Source organism: Budorcas taxicolor, chromosome 17 (assembly GCF_023091745.1).
Source record: "Budorcas taxicolor isolate Tak-1 chromosome 17, Takin1.1, whole genome shotgun sequence".
Lineage (NCBI taxonomy): Eukaryota > Metazoa > Chordata > Mammalia > Artiodactyla > Bovidae > Budorcas > Budorcas taxicolor.
Window position 1 is genome coordinate 46,271,706 of NC_068926.1, and position 21,717 is coordinate 46,293,422.

The following is a 21,717-nucleotide window of genomic DNA, read 5'->3' on the forward strand; positions in this document are numbered from 1 at the left end:
CATCAGAGGGCAGACACACTGAAACCATAAACTAGTCAATCTAATCACACTAGGACCACAGCCTTGTCTAACTCAATGAAACTAAGCCATGCCCTGTGGGGCCACCCAAGATGGGCGGGTCATGGTGGAGAGGTCTGACAGAATGTGGTCCACTGGAGAAGGGAATGGCAAACCACTTCAGTATTCTTGCCTTGAGAACCCCATGAACAGTATGAAAAAGCAAAATGATAGGATACTGAAAGAGGAACTCCCCAGGTCAGTAGGTGCCCAATATGCTACTAGAGATCAGTGGAGAAATAACTCCAGAAAGAATGAAGGCATGGAGCCAAAGCAAAAACAATACCCAGTTGTGGATGTGACTGGTGATCAGTCCATTCTAAAGGAGATCAGCCCTGGGATTACTTTGGAAGAAATGATGCTAAAGCTGAAACTCCAGTACTTTGGCCACCTCATGCGAAGAGGTGACTCATTGGAAAAGACTCTGATGCTGGGAGGGAATGGGGGCAGTAGGAGAAAGGGATGACTGAGGATGAGATGGCTGGATGGCATCATGGCCTCGATGGACATGAGTCTGAGTGAACTCCAGGAGATGGTGATGAACAGGGAGGCCTGGCGTGCTGCGATTCATGGGGTGGCAAAGAGTCGGACACGACTGAGTGACTGAACTGAACTGAACTGAACTGATATATATATATATGTCACTTTGCTGCATATGTGAAGCTAACACAGCATTGTAAAACAGTATACTTCAATATAAAATATTTTTTTAAAAAAAATAGTTTTTATGGCATGCTATCCTTCATGGAATGAAGAAGGAAATATGAGAAAACACATATGCACCTGTTTGTTCTGCACAAATGGAACACAGGAAGGAGAAAGCAGAAACTTAGAGAACTGCTTGCCTAGAGGGCGTGGGTGGGAATGGAGCGGCAGGAGCAGAGGAGCAGGAGGGCAGAGGAGGGTGCCACTCCTCCGAGTGCACCTGCTTGTGGAGACCTAACCCTTAGGACTATGGTAACATTCCACATACTTCCCAAATAAACCAATAGCTAAAATCGGCCAGAACGGGGCACAACCATCACAGAATATAAACAGCCACAGATGAATCTAACTGTATCACAAATGATTAAATCACTGAAGGGAACAGGCAAGAAAGAAATCTACCTAGGTAACTTTATAAAAGAGAATTTCAACTGTATAGTGTAAGCAAATGACAGAGAGAATAGAAACAAATACCGTCCTCTACTTGGTACATTTGTTTCCCACAGTGGGTGGGTTAACAATCCCAGAACTACTGTGTAAGTGTGAGGGGCTTCCACAAATCAGTAAAAACACTGAGAATCATGACAGCCAGTTTTGGAGAATGAAGGATGTGAGAAAAGGCTCAATATGGAATCTAGAAAAACATACAGATGGATTAATATAAATATATAATATGATGCATGTGTTTGCTTGGTTAAATACATACATACATTTCCAGATTCTGTTCAGAGGCTCAAGAAGCAATAACACTCCAGCAGAAACATATGCAGAGTACATCATGCAAAATACCAAGCTGGATGAATCACAAGCTGGAATCTAGATTGCCAGGAGAAATATCAACAATCTCAGATATGCAGATGATACCACTCTAATGGTAGATAGTGAAGAGGAACTAAAGAGCCTCTTGATGAGGGTGAAAGAGGAGAGTGGAAAAGCTGGCTTAAAACTCAACATTTAAAAACCTAAGATCATAGCATCCAGACCCATCAGTTCATGGCAAATAGATGGATAAAAAGTGGCAACAGTGGCAAATATTATCTTCTTGGGCTCTAAAATCACTTCAGACAGTGACTGCAGCCACAAAATTAAAAGACACTTGCTCCTTGGAAGAAACGCTATGACAGACCTAGAGAGCATATTAAAAAACAAAAGTATCACTTGCTGGCAAAGGCTATGGCTTTTCCAGTAGTCATCTATGGATATGAGAGTTGGACCATTAAGAAGGAGCATCAAAGAATTGATGCCTTTGAATTATGGTGTTGGAGAAGATTCTTGAGAGTTCCTTGGACAGAAAGGAGATCAAACCAGTCAGTCAATCCTAAAAGAAATCAACCCTGAATATTCACTGGAAGAAGGACTGATGTTAAAGCTGAAGCTCCAACCTTTCAGCCACCTGATGTGAAGAGCCGACTCACTGGAAAAGACCCTGATGTTGGGAAAGATTGAAGGCAAAAGGAGAAGGGGGTGGCAGAGGATTAAAAGGTTAGATAGTATCACTGACTCAGTGTACAGGAATCTGAGCAAACCCTGGGAGAAAGTGAAGGACAGGAAAGCCTGGTGTGTTGCAGTCCATGAGCTTGCAAAGAGTTGGACATGACTTAGTAACTGAACAACAACAGAAATGAGCACACTGGGCACCCAGATCCTGGTTTCTAAACACTACTCTCCATTAAAATGAACCAGGGCTCCATTGGAGAAATGGTGGGTTCCATGAGCCTAGAAAATCTCTAGTGCTAGAAAGTTAAGAAAGACTCAAAAATGATGAGGACATATCAAAAGGACACAGAAGCCAACTGGAAAAGGCTCCCAAAGGTCAAAGCTGGGACAATGTAAACAACAAAATAAATAATGATAGTATTGGATTATAGCTTATTGAGCAAAAATAAGTATCTAAAATATATTGATATGAATAAATAATTGAATGAGGTGCCCTTGTATTAAAATTCCAATTAATAAATGTAGAAAGAATGACGGACATAGAAAATCAACCTTTGGCAAACACTACAGTAATAACTTTTGCAGGTAGTAACTATCACTGGATGCTAAAATTCATGGAGAAAGTATCATGAGATATAAGACAGCTGTGTAGTATCATGGTACCTCTCTGACAAGAGATTATGATTTGCAAAGGGAAAATGATAACTTCAAAGTGGATAAACTAGGAAAACACCTCCCTCAACCAAGCAATCAAAGTGAGCATCACTGGTGATAATGAATACCATCTTTAATGTCTGTGTTGGAGCTGAATTGTGCCCCCAAAATCCCTGTGTTGGAGACCTAGGCCCGAGGACCACGGGATGTGGCTGTGTGTAGAGATGAGGCCTTAAAGGGGTAATAAAGGTAAATGAGATCATTAGGGTGGGCTGTAATCCCATATGACTGGTGTCCTTATAAGAAGAGGAGATCAGGATACAGACTGGAACACAGGAGATCACATGAAGACCCAGACAGTAGATAGCCATTGACAAGCCAAGGTAAGAGGCCTTAGGAGGAACCAACCCTGCTGAGACCCTGATCTCCAACTTCCAGCCTCCAAGACGTGAGACCATAAATGTCTGCTGTCTAACCTGACTGCTCCCTGCCCCACCCCCAAGCTGGGCTATTTTGTTACCACAGCCACAGGAAACTCACACAGGCTGATGAGATGCAACAAGGAAGGCAAAACTCCACCTGTATGGTGCTCTTGTCCAAGACACCTAAACTCACCCCCATTGTGAGAAAAACATCAGGTAATCCCAAACTGAGGGATGCTCTTCAAAGTGACCATCCTGGACTCTTCAAGTGTCCAGGTGCTGAAAGACCAAGAAACTAAGGGACCATGACACGCTGCGAGGTGAGGAGACAGGTGAGGTCCTAAGCGGAAAAGCTGACAAGATTCAAAGTACAACTGTAGACTAGCTAATATCACTGCTAATTTCCTGGTTTTAAGAATTGTACTTTAGGACTGCCCTGGTGGTATAGTGGATAGGAATCTGCCTGCCCATGTAGGGGATACAGGTTTGGTTCCTGGTCTGGAAATATTCCACAAGCCCTGGAGCAACTTTCCCTGAACTGCAACTACTGAGCCCATGCTCTAGAACCTTCCAGCTGCAACTACCAAGCCTATGCTCTAGAACCTTCCGGCTGCAACTACCAAGCCCATGCTCTAGAACCTTCCAGCCGCAACTACTGAGCCTGAGTGTTGAAACTACTGAAGCCCGTGATCTGGACCAAGAGAAGCCACCACAATGAGAAGCCTTCGCACCTCTACAGAGAATAGCCCCCACTTGCCACAACCAAAGAAAGCCCAAGCGCAGCTACAAAGACCCAGCCCAGCCAAAAATAAAATCAATATTTTTTTTAAAAAAGAATTGTACCTTAAAATATTAACATTAGGATGAGCTGGATAGATGGGAACTCTGTATTATTTTGCAATTTTTCCTTTTTTCCTTAAGTCTAAAATCATTTCAAATAAAAATCTAAAGAAAAAAATCACAAAAGTTGTCAACTGGTGATCAGCTGACCCAATTCAACCCGCAGATGTATGCATTTTGGTTGAAAATGTTTAAAGCAAATTTGAATGAGCTGCCAACAATACAAATCCAGAAATGCAATTTTACATCCAGATGTATGACTTCCTTTCAGAACATCAGAAGTTGTGGCATTACCGCCGAGGAAGCAGCATCGCACGCCCCCATCCTCAGGACCAAAGGCCCCGGTGTCCCAGAGCGGCGTTCACACACTGCACGGCTCAGCCCAGGCAGCCAGACGGCTTGAGAGGGTACGGAATCCCAGGGGCACAGGGGTCCCAGCCCCCGCCAGGGCGGAGTCCAGGGCTTCCTTCAGAGCCCTAGTCCACAAGCACCTGGGCATCCTGAGAGTCAGACAGAAGTCCAGGTGCTAGAACTCATCAGGGCTTCTGCTCTTGCAGTCCACAGCTTGGGGAGCTGCACTCCACTGTTTAGATGCTACAGCGGTCAAGGTGCACGACCCCCAACAGGTGATCCTGGGGGAACTGCACCCACTTGCCTGCCACCCTCTGGCCCAGGACAGGCTCATGGTCCAGGCAGACCAACTTACACACCCTCCCTCCTGCTCTCTCCTGGGGCCTTCCATGGTGACGAGGGGACATGCACAGAGAGGCGACCGTCAGCACCAGCACAGCGTCCCTAACCAGCCCGGACCACCCTTGGGCGGAGCTCCTCCAGTCCTGTGAGCTAAAAGTGCCCTTCTGGAAAACTCTCTCTTCACTAAAGTCAGCCAAAGCCGGAGTCTGCTCCAGTGTTGCAGACTATGAACTGAACATGCGCTAACTACTTCCTGCTGCTGCTAAGTTGCTCTAGTCGTGTCCGACTCTGTGCGACCCCATAGACGGCAGCCCACCAGGCTCCCCCATCCCTGGGATTCTCCAGGCAAGTGCAGTGGGTTGCCATTTCCTTCTCCAATGCACGAAAGTGAAAAGTGAAAGTGAAGTCGCTCAGTCATGCCCAACGCTAGTGACCCCATGGACTGCAGCCCACCAGGCTCCTCCATCCATGGGATTTTCCAGGCAAAAGTACTGGAGTGGGGTGCCATTGCCTTCTCCGAACTACTTCCTAGGTGGGTGTCATTATCCCAGCTTACTAAGGATGAAACAGAGGCAGAGAGGCTAGCACCCCATTGGGGAGCACACAGCTGTATTTGTTGAGTCAGTGTATGAGCCAATGAATAAACATCTTCTCGGAGGACAAATTACACCTCTGATAGTTTTGTGATGCAGATTTTCTTACTACTCCCTAGACTACTCACCTCTCTGCCTCCGAAATAACTTCGGGTGGGCAATACCAGCCCCTTCCACGTGAGGCTCACACTGTGAACTGCGATGGCAGCCACACTTTCCCCAGTATCTGGGCTGGTCACTGTGGTCCCCATCCTGCCTGGATCTCCTCCCCCGTGGTGGCTGCAGCAGCCCCTGCTGACAGGCACACGGCAGCCTTGGGTCAGAGGCAGGCAGACCCAGCACAGTCTGGCTCTGTCCACAGCCCCATCACTGGTCCTCCGGGAGATGGTATCAGATATACAGAGGGACAGACCCTCCATTTTGACCACTTCCCAGACTCCTGCTACTGGAACATCACCAATATTGGGCTCCATCCCTTCCAAACTGTATGACAAGCCTGGTGGATGGACGGCCTATCTTTGGGACTGACAGTCAGATGGAGTGAAGGCCAATAGATGGGTGAATTTTAGACAACAGCCACTGAAACTGACAACACTTAGTGCTTCAAGATACTGACTTTTGGTTTTCTAATTCTCAGTTTCCAAAGAATCTGCTTCTCTCAGTCTGCTTCTTTCTGAGGGTAACAAAGGTCTTATCTTCATTGGAGATGCAAGAGATGCAGGTTCGATCCCTGAGTTGGGAAGATTCCCTGCAGAAGGAAATGGTAACTCATTCCAGTATTCTTGCCTGGGAGATGCCATGGACAGAGGAGCCTGGTGGGCTACAGTCCATGGGGTCACAGAGTTGGACAGGACTGAGCGACTGAGCATGCCGGCACACATCTTCATTGACCAAGGAAAGGTGACCGTTCCGTCTTGATTCTTAAATAAAGGTTCTGACTAGCGGCTAAGAGCAATTCTAACTGGCCAGAGCTCTGCCATTTCTGAAGCATCTTTTAGGCAGGGGACTCTGGCACTTGTCCCAGAATTGACTACAGCAAGGAGGTGCCCTCAGTAACTTCTCGAGGGTGGTGTACATCTGCTCCCCATTCCCATCCCCCTCAACTGGACTGTCTATCACAACAGTCTGTACCCTGCTGCCAGCTGCCTGGCTACATGCTCTGAGCTGGGAAGGGTCACAGCCCTGCAGGCTCCCCATGCAAGACAGGACACTCAGAGGAGCCTCAGGAACCCGTAAGCAGAGACCTGCAAATCAGCACAACTGGCATCGGCCAAAGGATGGGTCAGAATCTGGACTGTTCGGTGGTTTGGGGAGCAAGGAATGTGAAGTAAAAAGGCACTGTGATGGTTTGAGCATGGGCTCTGATGATACACACTCTGGGTACCAGGCACGCCCGACACATCAACTCTGAACAAGGTATAGAGCAGGAGCCCAGGCCACGCTGGCCATCATGGTCTACCTGACCCAGGTCCCCACCCACAGGCAACACGGAACACTTAATGAGCACTGGGGTCTCCAAGCAAAGCCCCTTGATATCAGGGCAGTGGATTCTAGTTTATTTCACTGTACCCGTAACTGACTTCAGTTGGTTTCCTAAAAAAAGAAAAAATAGTGAGAACATTGTTTTCATGTAAAGAATCAAGTGGTGTGACATTAAAGAGGATGAAACAATGCCATCTGTAGCAACACGGATAGACCTAGAGATTGTCATACTGTGTGGAGTAAGTCAGACAGAGAAGGGGAAATAGTTCATGAAATCCCTTATATGGGAAAGCTAAAAAGAAACTGTACAAATGAACTCATTTACAAAACAGAAACAGACTCACAGACTTAGAGAATGAACTTATGGTTGCTGGGGGCCGGGGGTGGAGAAGGACGGGAGAAAGGGACAGTTAGGGAGTTTGGGATGGACATGTACACACCGCTGTATTTAAAATGGATAACCAACAGGGACCTACTGTATAGCACAGGGGACTCTGCTCAGTGTTATGTGGCAGCCTGGATGGGAGGGGAGTCTGGGGAAGCACTGGGGTGTGTGTGGGCATGTGTGTCTATACGTGTGCTACATCAGAGTGTGTGCATATATGTGTGCTTCGGTGTGTGTACTGTGTGTGTGTGTGTGTGTCTGTGTCTGTATGAGTGCTGGATCTGGTTGTGCACATATTATTTGTGTGGCAGTGTGTGTCCTGGGGATGTGTGTGTGTGCACACGGACATCCATGCCCTGTGAACTCACTGGGGGTCTGGACACCAAGAAGCCCTGCATTGAGTCCTCTGTCCCCATCTCCCCTGCCCACTCAGCCTATCTCAGCTTCAGGACCTTGTCCCCAAGCCCCCAACTCTCCAGCACCTGCAGCCCCAGCTCAGCCTGCTCCCCGACATCCACCAAGACTCACAGCCCCCTTCAGGGCCACTTCAACCTCAAACACACATCGCTTCCAGAATCATTCAGAGCAAGCCTTCTCTGCTTTTATGCACTTGGATTACAGACTTGCAATACCTCCATGCCACATCATAAAACCCCCAACACCAGAAGCACTAAAAATGCCTCTGTTTCACACTAGAACCAAATTTCCAATACAGGCGAGCCCGCCGAGCTCATTTGCCTCATTAGCTGCCTCCTCTGGATGGCGGCCGGGGAAGAGCCTCTGGCCTGGGTGAGCATCCTCTCCATAGAAAGAGGAGCCACACAAATACACACAAATAACACAAATCAGGACAGAGCCACTTATATGGTGCTGCTGCCTCTGAGCTCAGCACTCGTTCAACAAATATTTTCTGAGCCAAAGCTCAATGCCAGGCATCAGGAGGAAGGAATCAATGGTTCCAAATGGGGTCCAGGGCAGCTTGCCCACAAATGCACAGGCTCATTTAAGAGATGGTCAGTTTGAACGCTTATTTTGATTCCCACTCCTCTCTAGCTACCCTGCCCTTCTACATATACTTTCTGTATACCCACAACTGCCGTGAGTTCAGCTACTCAGAGTCCTCAACTGCTAGAATTGCTTTTAGTAGGTAAGAGCTTCCTGTCTGAGGTCACTCCCTTCCTGTACAGCCCTCAGTCATGTACTGGACTAAAGGCGAGAGCCCCTAACTTTCAAGGGGACCATTCTGAAGGCCATCCCAGCTTCAGAGCTCACCACGGGGTCACCTTCAGTCTTTGCTGACACTGCATCACAGGCCGCCTTCTTCTACACAGCCTTCCTTCCTTTCCCATATAAGCCAAGCTTGCAATCCCTCTTGAGTAAACTTCTTGCACACAAATGTCAAAAAAGAAGAGATGATCAGTTTGCATAAATACTAAGATGCAATTCTCGGAGGCGGCACTAGTGCAGAGCAAAGACGTTAAAGAGGGAGACGGGGTTCTTCCATGGGGAGATCAGAGAAGGCTTCGTGGAGGAGGCAGTAATGACTCCAGTGACCTTGACACGGGTGGGACTAGACCCCAGAGATGTGGACGGCCTTCCAGATAATAGGAGAGGCACACACAAAGGCAGAGGCCCACCAGGCCCAGACTTCACGGGAGAGCGAGTGTTTCTGTTCCTCTGGACAGAGGTTCAAGCAGAAAGTCACACTGGAAAGGTCCACTCAAGACTGACCATGCGGCCCGAAGTTGAAATGCGTCTTCAGGGAAATCTGAATCACTGAAAGATTTTAAATAGCTGAGTAAGACCACCTGGCATGTGTTTCTGGAAGACAAGTTTGGGAACTCGGGAAGAATAAAGCGGGGAGAACAGTCAGGAAGCTTCTAGCTCAGGCAGAACCAAATCAGCAATGAGACTCTGAACCAGGGGTGGGGCAGCTGGAGGTGAGGGATGCTCAGAACACAGGGTCACAGCTGGTCCCACCCAGAGACCAGGAGCCAGGAGGGCACCACGGTGCCAGACTCTGAGCAGAGAGAAGGCAATACAGTGACAGGAGGTCAGACACAGAGGACATGCAGGCTGGGGGGTAACATGCCCACCTGCACACCTCAGGTGGAGAAACCTGCCATGGAACAGGAGTGAGACCATGGGGAAAAGTGGGTTTTGTGTCACCAGGAACGTCAGTCCGGAAGTGGTGGCTGAAATCAAGGCAACCTCATGAATTCAGAGAGGTAAACGTTCCTGCAGATGGAGTTGGAGCAGGTGGCGCAGTGGAGGAGGGGCTGATACCAGAGAAAGGGCACCACCTGCAGGGGGACACGTCTGCAGACCCGGAAGTGGGAGCCTCAGGGGCTGCAGGGGGTGGGGTGGGCTTTGACAGAGCGCAGGCGAGCAGAGGACTCTGGAGATGCGCTGCGTGCAGGCTAAGTCGCTTCAGTCGTGTCTGACTCTCTGTTACCCCATGGACGATAGCCCACCACGTTCCTCTGTCCATGGGGATCCTCCAGGCAAGAGTGCTGGAGGAATCTTCCCAACCCAGGGATGGAACCCGAGTCTCACATGTCTCCTGTATTGGCAGGTGGGTTCTTTACCACTAGCACCACCTGGAAAGCTCCTCTGAAGACATCTCTGCAGTGTGCAAATGTGTATAGAAAGTGGGGATGGTAAAAATCAACCTAGTTTGAAGAAGAGAAGGGGGAGGTGGGTGTTGAACAAGATCGCTGAAACATGGGATCCAGCGAAGCCACTTCTGCAAGGACATACCCAAAAGGACTGAAAGTAGGGTCTGGGAGAAATGCTTGCGCGCACACACACACACATTCATGGCAGCGTTACACACAATAGCCTAAATGTGGGAACAGCCCAAGTGTTCACTGACGGATGTGTGGGTGAACAAAGCGTGCTCCACCCACACCATACACTAGGATTCGGCCTTAAAAAGAAGGACATTCTGGGGCTTCCCTGGCAGTCCAAATGGTTAAATTTCTGCTCTTCTACTGCAGGGGGCGCAGGTTTGATCCCTGGTCTGGGAACTATGATTCCGAATGCTTCACAGCGAGGCCATAAAAGAAAAAGAGAAAACAAACAAAAAAAGGAGGACATTCTGTTCCTTCTGTTCTGACTTTTGCTATCACACAGATGAACCTTAGGACTTGATGCTCAGTGAAATAAGCCAGACACGAAGGGACAAATCCTCTCTGATTCTACTTACACGAAGGCCCCACAGTAGTCAAAGCCACAGAGATAGAAAGGAAAAGGGTGTGTGCCGAGTGGGGACTGAGGATGAGGAGGGGGAATTCGCGTTTAATGAGGACAGAGTTTGGGTTGTTTGAAATCAGGAGAGTTCTGGGGAGGGATGGTGGTGAAGGATGCGCACCAATGTGAAACGTGCTTAACACCACTGAACGGTGCACTTAAAAATGGTCAAGATGGTGAATTTTATGTTATGTGTATTTTACCACATTTTTTTAAATGTTTTGTGATTTTTCAAAAAGAGAGAGAGAGACCGGGTAGGGGAACAGTCTCAGGTGAAGACTGTTTGCGGGTGGATGAAGAGGACGAGAGAAGGGGGAACGAGCAGGTGGCAGGGGTCGGGGGCCGGTGGCCAGGGATGGAGGGAAGGTTCCTGAAGAAGGTTGGCCGTGGAGTAGAGGAGGAAGGAGTGATGAGAGGGGCAGTAAGGAATCAGCGAGACCAGTCAGTTTAGCTCAGTCGCTCAGTGGTGTCTGACTCTTTGAGATGCCACAGACTGTAGCACATCAGGCTTCTTTGTCCTTCACTAGCTCCTGGAATTCGCTCAGACTCACGTCCATTGAGTCTGTGATGTCATCTAACCATCTCATCCTCTGTCTTCCCCTTCTCCTCCTGCCTTCAATCTTTCCCAGCATCACAGGCTTTTCCAATGAGACAGTTCTTCACATCAGGTGGCCAAAGTACTAGACCTTCATCTTCAGCATCAGTCCTTCCAATGAATATTCAGGACTGATTTCCTTTAGGATGGACTGGTTGGATCTCCTTGCAGTCCAAGAGACTCTCAAGAGTCTTCTCCAACACCACAGTTCAAAAGCATCAATTCTTCGGTGCTCAGCTTCCTTTATGGTCCAGCTCTCACATCCATACATGCCTACTGGAATAACCATAGCTTTGACTAGAAGGACCTTTGTTGGCAAAATAATGTCTCTGCTTTTTAATATGCTGTCTAGCTTTTTTTCAAAGGAGCAAGTGTCTTTTGATTTCATGGCTGCAATCACTATGTGCAGTGATTTTGGAGCCCAGGAAAATAAAGTATGTCACTGTTTCCATTGTTTACCATCTATTTGCCATGAAGTGATGGGACCGGTTGCCATGATCTTAGGTTTTTGAATGTTGAGTTTCAAGCCACCTTTTTCACTTTCCTCCTTCACTCTCATCAAGAGACTCTTTAGTTCCTCTTTCTTTCTGCCATAAGGGTGGTGTCATCTGCATATCTGAGGTTATTGATATTTCTCCCGGAAATCTTGATTCCAAATTGTGCTTCATCCAGTCCGGCATTTCGCATGATGTACTTTGCATATAAATTAAATAAGCACAGTGACAATATACAACCTTGACGTACTCCTTTCGCAGTTTGGAAGCAGTCCACTTGTTCCATGTCCAGTTCTAACTATTGCTTCTTGAACTGCATACAGATTTCTCAGGAGGCAGGTAAGGTGGTCTCGTATTCCCGTCTCTAAGAATTTTCCACAATGTTTTGTGACCCACATAGCCAAAGGCTTTAGCATAGTCAATGAAGCAGAAGTAGATGTTTTTCTGGATTTCTCTTGCTTTTTCTATGGTCTAACAGATGTTGGCAATTTGGTCTCTGGTTCCTCTGCCTTTTCTAAATCCAATTTGAACATCTGGATGTTCTTGGTTCATGTACTGCTGAAGCCTAGCTTGGAGAATTTTGAGCATTACTTTGCTAGCGTGTGAGATGAGTGCAATTGTGCAGTAGTTTGAAACATTCTCTGGCAACAAGAGAATGGGAAAGACTAGAGATGGCTTCAAGAAAGTTAGAGACACCAAGGGAACATTTCATGCAAAGATGGGCACAATAAAACACAGTATGGACCTAACAGAAGCAGAAGATATTAAGAAAAGCTGGCAAGAATATACAGACTAACTATTCAAAAAAGATCTTAGTGACCCAGATAACTACGATGGTGCGATCAGTCACCTAGAGTCAGATATCCTGGGGTGCTCAGTCAAGTGGGCCTTAGGAAGCATCACTATGAACAAAGCTAGTGGAGGCGCTAGAATTCCAGCTGAGCTATTGCAAATCCTAAAGATGATGCTGTGAAAGTGCTGAACTCAATATGCCAGCAAATTTGGAAAACTCAGCAGTGGCCACAGGACTGGAAAAGGTCTGTTTTCATTCCAATCCCAATCAGCAAGATGGTCAGGATGAAAGAGGGAATGGAGCAACAGCTGTCTGGTGCTGTCTATCTGCCTGGGAAAGCACAAGTGCAGACAGACACTGGCTGGAAAGTGTGGACAAATGGGCAGAGCTGGGTTCTGAGGGAACCAAGAAGGGGCCTGACCTTCGTGGGGAACCATGGCTGGGGGGTGGCAGGGTGAGGCAGGAGCTGCAGTGAGAGCTTGTCCTGACTCATCAGCTTCCCTCAATGCTGTCTCATTGAGGAGGTGATAAAAACACAGGTAGACAGACACAGGGGTCGGCACACAGTAGGTCTTCAGATAATGTTGGCAGAATGGGATGGAACAGTACAAAATGGAACAAAATAGAAGATCCTGGCGGGAACGGTCTTTGTAGGACTTCAAAGGATCAAAAGTGGATTGAGTTCTTATTACACATAGAATGGATAAACAAGGTCCTAATGTACAGTTCAACATCCCTTCAACATCTATCATAAACCATCATGGAAGAGAATATGGAAAAGAATGTATACTGAATCACTTTGCTATACAGCAGAAATGGATACAACATTATAAATCAACTAAACTTCAATAAAAATTTAATATATATATTGCATTCTTTAATAAATTCCTTGAAAACGTCAAGCTTCAACCATAGTGCACGATGCTGGCACAAGGAAAGTCACACTTTTTAAAGGACAGGTGCACATCTGTGTCCCTGATACACCTGTCATTCTTATCACAGACAAAGATAGAGTGAAGGTGGAGATAATCACAGTTACAACGGGGCAAAACAAATAGCTCAAAACTGAAAGTATAGAAACGTCTCTTTGAAATGCTAAAATGTTTCCCAGAAAGAACCAAGCTTTCTGTCTCGCTAATGGCTATCAACTAAGATAAGTGAGAATGAGCCAAGGTATCCCCTCCTCCAAAGACAACATTTATTGTAAAACAGAAATAGCCACAGTTGCTGTGCACACATCTATGAAAGCAACGTCTGATCTCAGAGGCCTTTTTACACAAAATTAATACTGTGCGTCCAACCCCAGAGCTATCCAGGGGACTTTCCACTGCTGTTCAAAAATAATCACGAGAATGGATGCCAAAATCCTAATTCTGGCCAGCACCGATCCATCCAAGATTTTTTCTACACTCATACAGACGATCAAATATTCCTTGCTGCAAAAGGAAATCAAAGAGCAGAAATGAGGACAAATTCACTCTAACTCACCAAATGGTGCCGGAGGTGGACAGTGATAAGAGGGGAGCCCGATAAATTCTGGGAGAGCTTCGGCGTCGGGGAGACCTCCAGGGAGATCAGATAGCTGGTCGCAGAGAGCAAGCAGTTTTTGTAATTTGCTGCCTCGGCAATCCTTGGGAACAAATGAAAAATCATTACAAAACAGAAATTAAAAAAAAAAAACCTTGAGTTTAAAATTTCATGTTAAGCCTGAGACTTTTGAGACTGAAAGCTTTTGGGGGTGGAGTTTTTATTTCTATCAAACAGCACATTCTGCTCTAAGACTTGGTGTTGGTACCAAAAGGTGAGATGGAGCCCTTGACCTCACAGAGTCTATAATCTAGTAGAAGGAGGGGGTAATCCAGGAAGTGGGGAAGAACAGGAAGATCAAAACAATGAGATTAAATCTTAGCCATACATTCACTTGACCTGGGACAAGTGACTTACCTGTTGGAATTTGCTATGCCTAAATTATAAACCGCTGTGGCAAACAGTAATGTGATGGACACCTGTTGTCACCCAGTAGCCCTTCATCCCTCTGCTGATAAAGGCACCTCAGCTTCCCTCCAGGTGACCACCGCTTCCTGACTTATAGCCCATATGCTTTGGTGGGACCTCCATCCTTAACTCAAGAGTAAACCCCGCTATCACAATTTGAGTGAATCAGTGCACTGCATTCCTCAGACCATACTGATTGTTCAGATGCAAGCACATGTTCCATTACGATCCGAAGAGAAGTAACAAGATGGAAATGCTGGGTCAGAGATCCCCACTTCTCTCTGCTAGATGTCAGTCTGGAACCATGAGGTTCTAGCTGCTGCTGCTGCTGCTAAGTCGCTTCAGTCGTGTCCAATTCTGTGTGACCCCATAGATGGTAGCCCACCAGGCTCCCCCGTCCCTGGGATTCTCCAGGCAAGAACACTGGAGTGGGTTGCCATTTCCTTCTCCAGAGGTTCCAGCGGCGGCTTATAATCATGAACAGAGAGACTGACTGCGAAGGAGGTCCACACCCAGGAAAAGCTGAGAGATGGAGTTGAGTGATAGCAACTGGACGCTGGATCAAGCTGCTCCTGAAGCCAGCTGTCCATGCACCTTTCAGCTTATGTGATCCAACAAACTCCCCTTTTGTTTAAAACAGCTTATGCTTGGGTTTCTGTTGCTCATGCCCAATCAAAAGAATCTTGGCTGATAGACATAGTACTTGTCTCGTGGCGTTATGAAGCTGAAATGACATTCGGGGCCAGGACTAGGATGAGGGAGACAAGGAACTTGGGGTGCAAGACCTAAGAAGGTGTTCACTTTCAGGGTTTGCCTCTTGCAGCACATGAATGACCCCAAGAATGAACGCCACTCTGAACGCTGTGTTCTTGGTGACTGCTTATCTAGCCCTCACCCTCGCCCTGCCTGGTATACGGTCAGTAATCAGCAAACGTCTGTTGCCTTACTCTGAATTTCAGACATTTCACTAGGATGCCTGCGACATGAAGTCATTCAGGCCCGACTCAGGTCACCCAGTCATCTGCTGGTTTCTTTCCTAATCTAGACTTTTGCATGGAGATTCTGTCCCTTCCTTGTGTTTATACTCACAGAATCATCTTCATAACATCAAGCAGATCCCTGGGAGCTGGGTGTACAATCTACTTCCTCCCTCAACTAGTTTTACCTGTTAACTAGACTCAAAGCTGGTGACCAGGACTAGAGCCTATGAGACCCACGCATCTCCCCCCAGCACCACCATCATCACCATGGGACCCAGCTCTTTAAACAAGCCCCTAACATGAGTCCCTAAAAAAGAGCAGGTCCCCAGCAGCACACAGAACTATTCCTGGAATTGTCAATGTGAGATGTTTTTTAAAAATATTGTTGTAAAGATTTAAAACCCCTGGGACTTCCCTAGTGGTCCAGTGGTTAAGAATCTACAACTGCTGAGCCTGCACACCACAACTAAAGAAGTCCACGTGCCTCCACAAACAGCCTGCATGCCACAAAGAAGACCAAGCATAGTCCAAAATTTAAAAAAAAAAAAAAAGATTTAAAACCCTAGCCCTGCCTTCATGGAAATACCCTGCCTAAGGGTATTTCCAACAGAAAATATTCCCTGTAGCAAAACAGAGGCATGGATTCCTCATGTTTGTGAATATCACCAAGGTTGGAAAGCTGAGGAGCTGCTGGAAACTCAGAGAACATGGTTGATTTGCTTTCTGATTATTCTTCTCTGGAAAGGCATCACTGTGCAAGCCCCAAGCTACAAGACACATATGGAATAAGTCACACAGGTTTAAAAAAGTGAAAGACACTGAAAAGCAAGTCTTACTCTAGCTCGTGGTTCTCAGCCATTGTTTTTCATTATGGCCCCCTAAAGAGTCCTCAGAGAAGGCAGTGGCACCCCACTCCAGTACTTTTGCCTGGAAAATCCCATGGATGGAGGAGCTTGGTAGGCTGCAGTCCATGGGGTCGCGAAGAGTCGGACACGACTGAGCGATTTCACTTTGACTTTTCACTTTCATGCATTGGAGAAGGAAATGGCAACCCACTCCAGTGTTTTTGCCTGGAGAATCCCAGGGACAGGGGAGCCTGGTTGGCTGCCGTCTATGGGGTCGCACAGAGTTGGACATGACTGAAGCAACTTAGCAGCAGCAGAAAGAGTCCTATTAAACCCATTTTTCCGAACACCCCACCATTACTCCATCAACACCTGCCCATCCCGTGAAATCATAGTGCCACAGACATAGAGGAAATCTGCTTATGTACTTCAAGATGCTTTAGGTAACTTTGCAGACCCACAGCCACTGTAATATCTCAGACTCCTTGCCCTCAAACCAATTTTCACCTTCTGGAGGTGATATTGTCCCCACTAAAAAGTCAGGGAGTTCAGCCACTGCTATGGAAAGTTAAGACTGGCTGGATGTCCCCAGGGACCAGTTCAGACCCAAAGATAGAAAAATGCAGTCCTTGGTGACACAGAGGCCTGCTCTCTTGCAGAACAATGAGGCTGCCCAGATAGACCACCTCTCCGCTTGTGATTTCAGGGAGCTGAGATGTTTTGAGCTCAGTGCAGTATCCACTGAGATACGGTGAAATGCTTGCCAATACTTCACAGTCCGTGCTTCTCTCTGTGAAGTCAGCATGTATGTAATTCCACCAAACATAACAGAAACCGTTTGTCTAGCAAAAATTAGGACTATATATTAGCCAACAGTAAAACCACAACTGTGAGCACAAGACCCTACAAACACATCGGTATTTGCCACATGTACCCTCTTCCCATCCACATCCATTTCCTAACAATTCATCAGGCCAGCTGTCATCTCCCACTAGGATGTAAGCTCCATCGGGGGCTAGCTTCTTACCCATTCTGTTCACAGCTCTCTAAGCCCTTAGAACCAAGCCTGACACACAGTAGGTTCTCAACTAATGTGTTCAGTGAATTAATCTTCTCACGGACAGACCATGATGACTTAGATCAAAATCTTAAGAAAACATGTAAAAAATGGAAAACCTATGGAGAATCTTCTCTCCACAAACGCAGTGCAAATCCTGAGTGGATTCCTGGATTTGGCCCCAGAACACGTGGATTCAGCCAAATGCAGCCTAGTAGACACTGCCTTTGAGGACAGGAACTGATATCAGACTCAACAGTCTACACTGTGCTCTTAGGAGCATTTTTAATCTGGAGAAGTACGATTTCCCAATACGGATGGGTTTACACTGATGATCTCCAGTGACTCACTTCTCATGCAGCCAGGGAGGCCTTTCCTTCTGGCTGGGTTTGCCCTGCAGAGAGGCCCAGGTTGGGGTCCATGGTGGCTGAGCCAGGAGGAGCCCACCATCCCAACATCACCACCCAAGTCGACAATGACAAGACATCAGATGGACTAAGAAATTACTGTTTACTTTTTAGATGGGATAATGGCATGGAGTTTATTCTGTATTTTAAAAAGTCTTTGTCTTTTAAAAATAGAGACTAAATATTTACAGATGAAACTACATGATGTCAGAGATTTGCCTCAAAATAATTGGTGGGGCCAGGGTGAGGGAGCGGGTTGGGCAGAGGAAGCCCAAACGGCCGTGGGTGGTCCTGGTTGTAACCCGGTGATGACTGTCTCTTTTGTTTTTACAGATGTTCGATTTTTTTTCATAATAAAAAGAGGGTTTTTTTATGACTTCATTTAATCTCTCTGGTACCTCCAGTTTTAATAAGGGTTTTCCTATGTCTTCATAAATCTGATCCAGGCTTGATTTTCTTTTATTTTAACCTGTTATCTGGGGAGCAATAACACTTGGAGACTGGATTATCTGTCACTTTGGAATTGACTGTACCGGGGCTTGGGGGCCTCTGGATAAGAAAACAGGCTCATTCTAGATGCCAGGGGAGAAATGGCAAAGAAGACAGTCCCGGGAGTAGGGGCCACATGGTTGCGGCCCCCTGTACAGGCCCTGCCCTCTGCTTTGGGGCGTTCAGCCAATGGCAGCACCCACAGGAAATCAGAGCCAGTCAGAGAGGAGAGTGAGACCCAGACAGCACTGTTTTTGCGGGGTCACAAAAAGGGCATGGTGCCCATCCCCACACCCCTGCATCTTTGCCCTAGGAGCTGTGTTCTCCAGACCCCATCAGCCCAGGGTGGCGGCATCATGCCCCACTCCCTCCTTCTGAGAACACTTCCTGTTATTCTGTTGGTGTGTAGTCATTACGCCGTGTGGACTCTTTTGTGACCCCATGGACTGTAGCCCGCCAGGCTCTTACGTCCATGGGATTCTCTGGGCAAGAATACTGGAGTGGGTTGCCATGCCCTCCCCCAGAGGATCTTCTCAACCCAAGGATCAAATCTGAGTCTTCTGCATTGGCAGGCAGATTCTTTACCCCCTTTACTGAGCCACCTGGGAAGCCCTCCTGTTATTACTCTATCCTTTATAGTAGGGAGCACACCCTGAGCACAGCCTGGCAAATGGCCTCTCCTTCTAACTTCCCCCAAATTACTCATCTGGTGCCCCTGGGGACCTGATTGACACAGGCCAAAGTCCAGCCCTACACCCTTACATATTTCAGTACATTTGAGCCACGACCCCTCTGCTGGTCATCTGTGCCTTAGATTACGCATGGAGAGGTCCCATTTGTTTATTTTGTTTTTATTTCCATGACTCTAGGAGGTGGGTCAAGGAGGAGTCTTGCACAACAAAAGAAACAATAAACAAGGTTCAGACAACCCTCAGAATGGGAGAAAACAACTGCAAAAGAAGCAACTGACAGAGGAGTAATCTCCAGAATATATATAAGCAGCTCACACAGCTCAATATCAGAAAAGCAAAAAGGCCAATCAAAAGATGGGCAGGAGACCTAAATAGACATCCCTCCAAAGAAGACATACAGATGGCCAAAAAAACACATGAAAAGACTGTCAACATCCCTAATTACCAGAGAAATGCAAATTAAAACTATAATGAGGTATCATCTCACACCAGTCAGAACGGCCATCATCAGAAAATCTACAAGAAATAAATGTTGGAGAGGATGTGGAGAAAAGGAACTCTTCTACACTGTTGGTGAGAATGTAAATGGAAACGGCCATTATGGAGAACAGTATGGAGATTCCTTAAAAAACTAGGAATAAATCTACCACGCAGCCCAGGAATCCCACTACTGGCATATACCCTGAGGAAACCACAATTCCAAAAGACACATGTACCCCAGTGTTCATTGCATACCGTTTACAATAGCCAGGACATGGAAGCAACCTAGATGTCCATTAACAGATGAATGGATAAAGAAGGTGTGGTACATATATACAGTGGAATATTATTCAGCCATAAAAAAAGAATGAATTTGAGTCAGTTCTAGTGAGGTGGATCAAACTAGAGCCTGTTATACAGAGCAAAGTAAGTCAGAAAGAGAAAAACAAATATCATGTATTAACACATATATATGGAATCTAGAAAAAGGGTATTGAAGAGCCTGTTTGCAGGAAGGAATGGAGACACAGATGTAGAGAATGGATTTGAGGACATGGACACCACGGGGAAGGGAGAGAGTGGGACGAATGGAGAAAGTAGGGTCAACATATGTACACTGTCCTGTGTAAGATGGATAACTGGTGAGAAGTTGCTGTATAACACAGGGAGCCCAGGCTGGCGCTCTGTGGGATGGGATGTGGGAGGGGAGGGAGACTCAACAGGGAGGGGACATATGTATGACTGACTCAAGTTGTTGTAACACAGAAACCAACATAACATTGCAAAAATTTAAAAAAAAGAAAGAAAGCATAGAGAGGGTGGAAGATTTCAGGATCTCTAGGGCAGATCTGGGAACTCTGAAATCTGCAAGCAGAACACCCAAGCACATAGAGAGCTCAGTTCTGGTCCTCAAGCAAGAGAAATCAGCATGCGTGGAACAAGAAGAAGTGGTCTCATTAAAAGACCACTCCAAGTATGAGGGCCCCACAGGTGAACCAGAAGGCTGAGAGCCAAAGAACAGATGCTTTTGGACTGTGGTGCTGGAGAAGACTCTTGAGAGTCCCATGGACAGCAAGAAAATCAAACCAGTCAATCCTAAAGGAAAGCAACCCTGAATATTCATTGGAAGGACTGGGGCTGCAGCAGAAGCTCCAATACTTTGGCCACCTGACGCTTAGAGCCAATTCACTGGAAAAGACCCTGATGCTGAGAAAGATCAGGACAGGAGGAGAAGTAGGTGACAGAGGATGAGATGGTTGGATGGCATCACTGAATCAATGGATATGAGTTTGAGCAAACTCCAGGAGATGGCGAAGGACAGGGGAGCTTGGCGTGCTGCAGTCCATAGGGTCGCAAAGAGTCGGACACGACTGAGTGACTGAACAACAGCAACAGGTAAACCAGGTTGTACATGGAGATTTAATACAAAGAGTAAAACTGGAAATATCCCCTAGTAAATGAACTCCTTTTCTAGCAAGTTCCTGCTCAAACATGGTGTCCTGCTCACTCTGGAGTCCATCCCCATCCTTTCGATCAGAGCTGTATTCTCACTGATGCTTGAGGGGGCAGTGAGGGGACAAGAAATGCTAAGCAGAGGAAACTTAAACCTCCTGAAAGATCTGAAAGATGCTGCACATGGAGACGTGAGGGAGCGCCTTGGAGAGACTTGGGAGAATTCTCAAGTGGTATGAGAAGCCTCTGACTGACAGACAAAAAAAGAGAGCACCCACCAGGATGGTGGGCATGGCCTCCGTGGTGCCCAGGTAAGTTCGAAGTTCTAAGTCGCTAAGTTCTTGGTATCAAGAAGTAGTTCCCTGGTGTTTCAGTGATAAAGAGTCTGCCTGCCAATGCTGGAGACACAGGTTTGATCCCTGATCCAGGAGGATCCCACATGCTGCAAGCGCTCCCATGCCCTTGAGCTCATGCTCCCCAATAAGAGAAGCCATTGCCTCAAGAAGCCTGTGCACTGTAACTAGAGAAAACACCCAGAGAGCAACGAAAACTCAGCACAGCCAAAATATAATAAAGTAGTTCAGTGGGGTCTCTCAAGAGAGAATGGCAAGAACCAGAATCTCTGCCCCAGCCAGGACCCTCCTCTCCAAACCTTGCATTGCAAGAGTCATGTCAACAGAAAATGCTAGAAACAGTGCACCTAGACTCCCAGCTCCTACCATTCTGCCATTTTTGCTTTGTCTGGCATCTCTCTCTCTCTCTCTCACACACGCCCCTTCTTTTTGCTGAATCATCAGAAAGTACATCATGACACTCCAACTCTAAATACTTTAAGTGTATCTTCTAAAAATAAAGACTGCCTCCTACATAACCACCCTAACCATCACCACGCTCAGAAATCTGACCCAGCTTCAACCC

General features: G+C 46.8%; 1 protein-coding gene across 1 annotated transcript in view; it reads right to left on the reverse strand.

Annotated features, from left to right (window-relative positions):
- The window catches only part of ADGRD1 (adhesion G protein-coupled receptor D1), a 184,614-nt gene that overhangs the window by 112,029 nt on the left and 50,868 nt on the right, over window positions 1-21,717 (reverse strand). Inside the window, exon 14 of the mRNA XM_052654827.1 lies at window positions 13,891-14,032. Coding sequence (XP_052510787.1) covers window positions 13,891-14,032 — 142 coding nt within the window. The remainder of the gene's footprint in view (window positions 1-13,890; window positions 14,033-21,717) is intronic.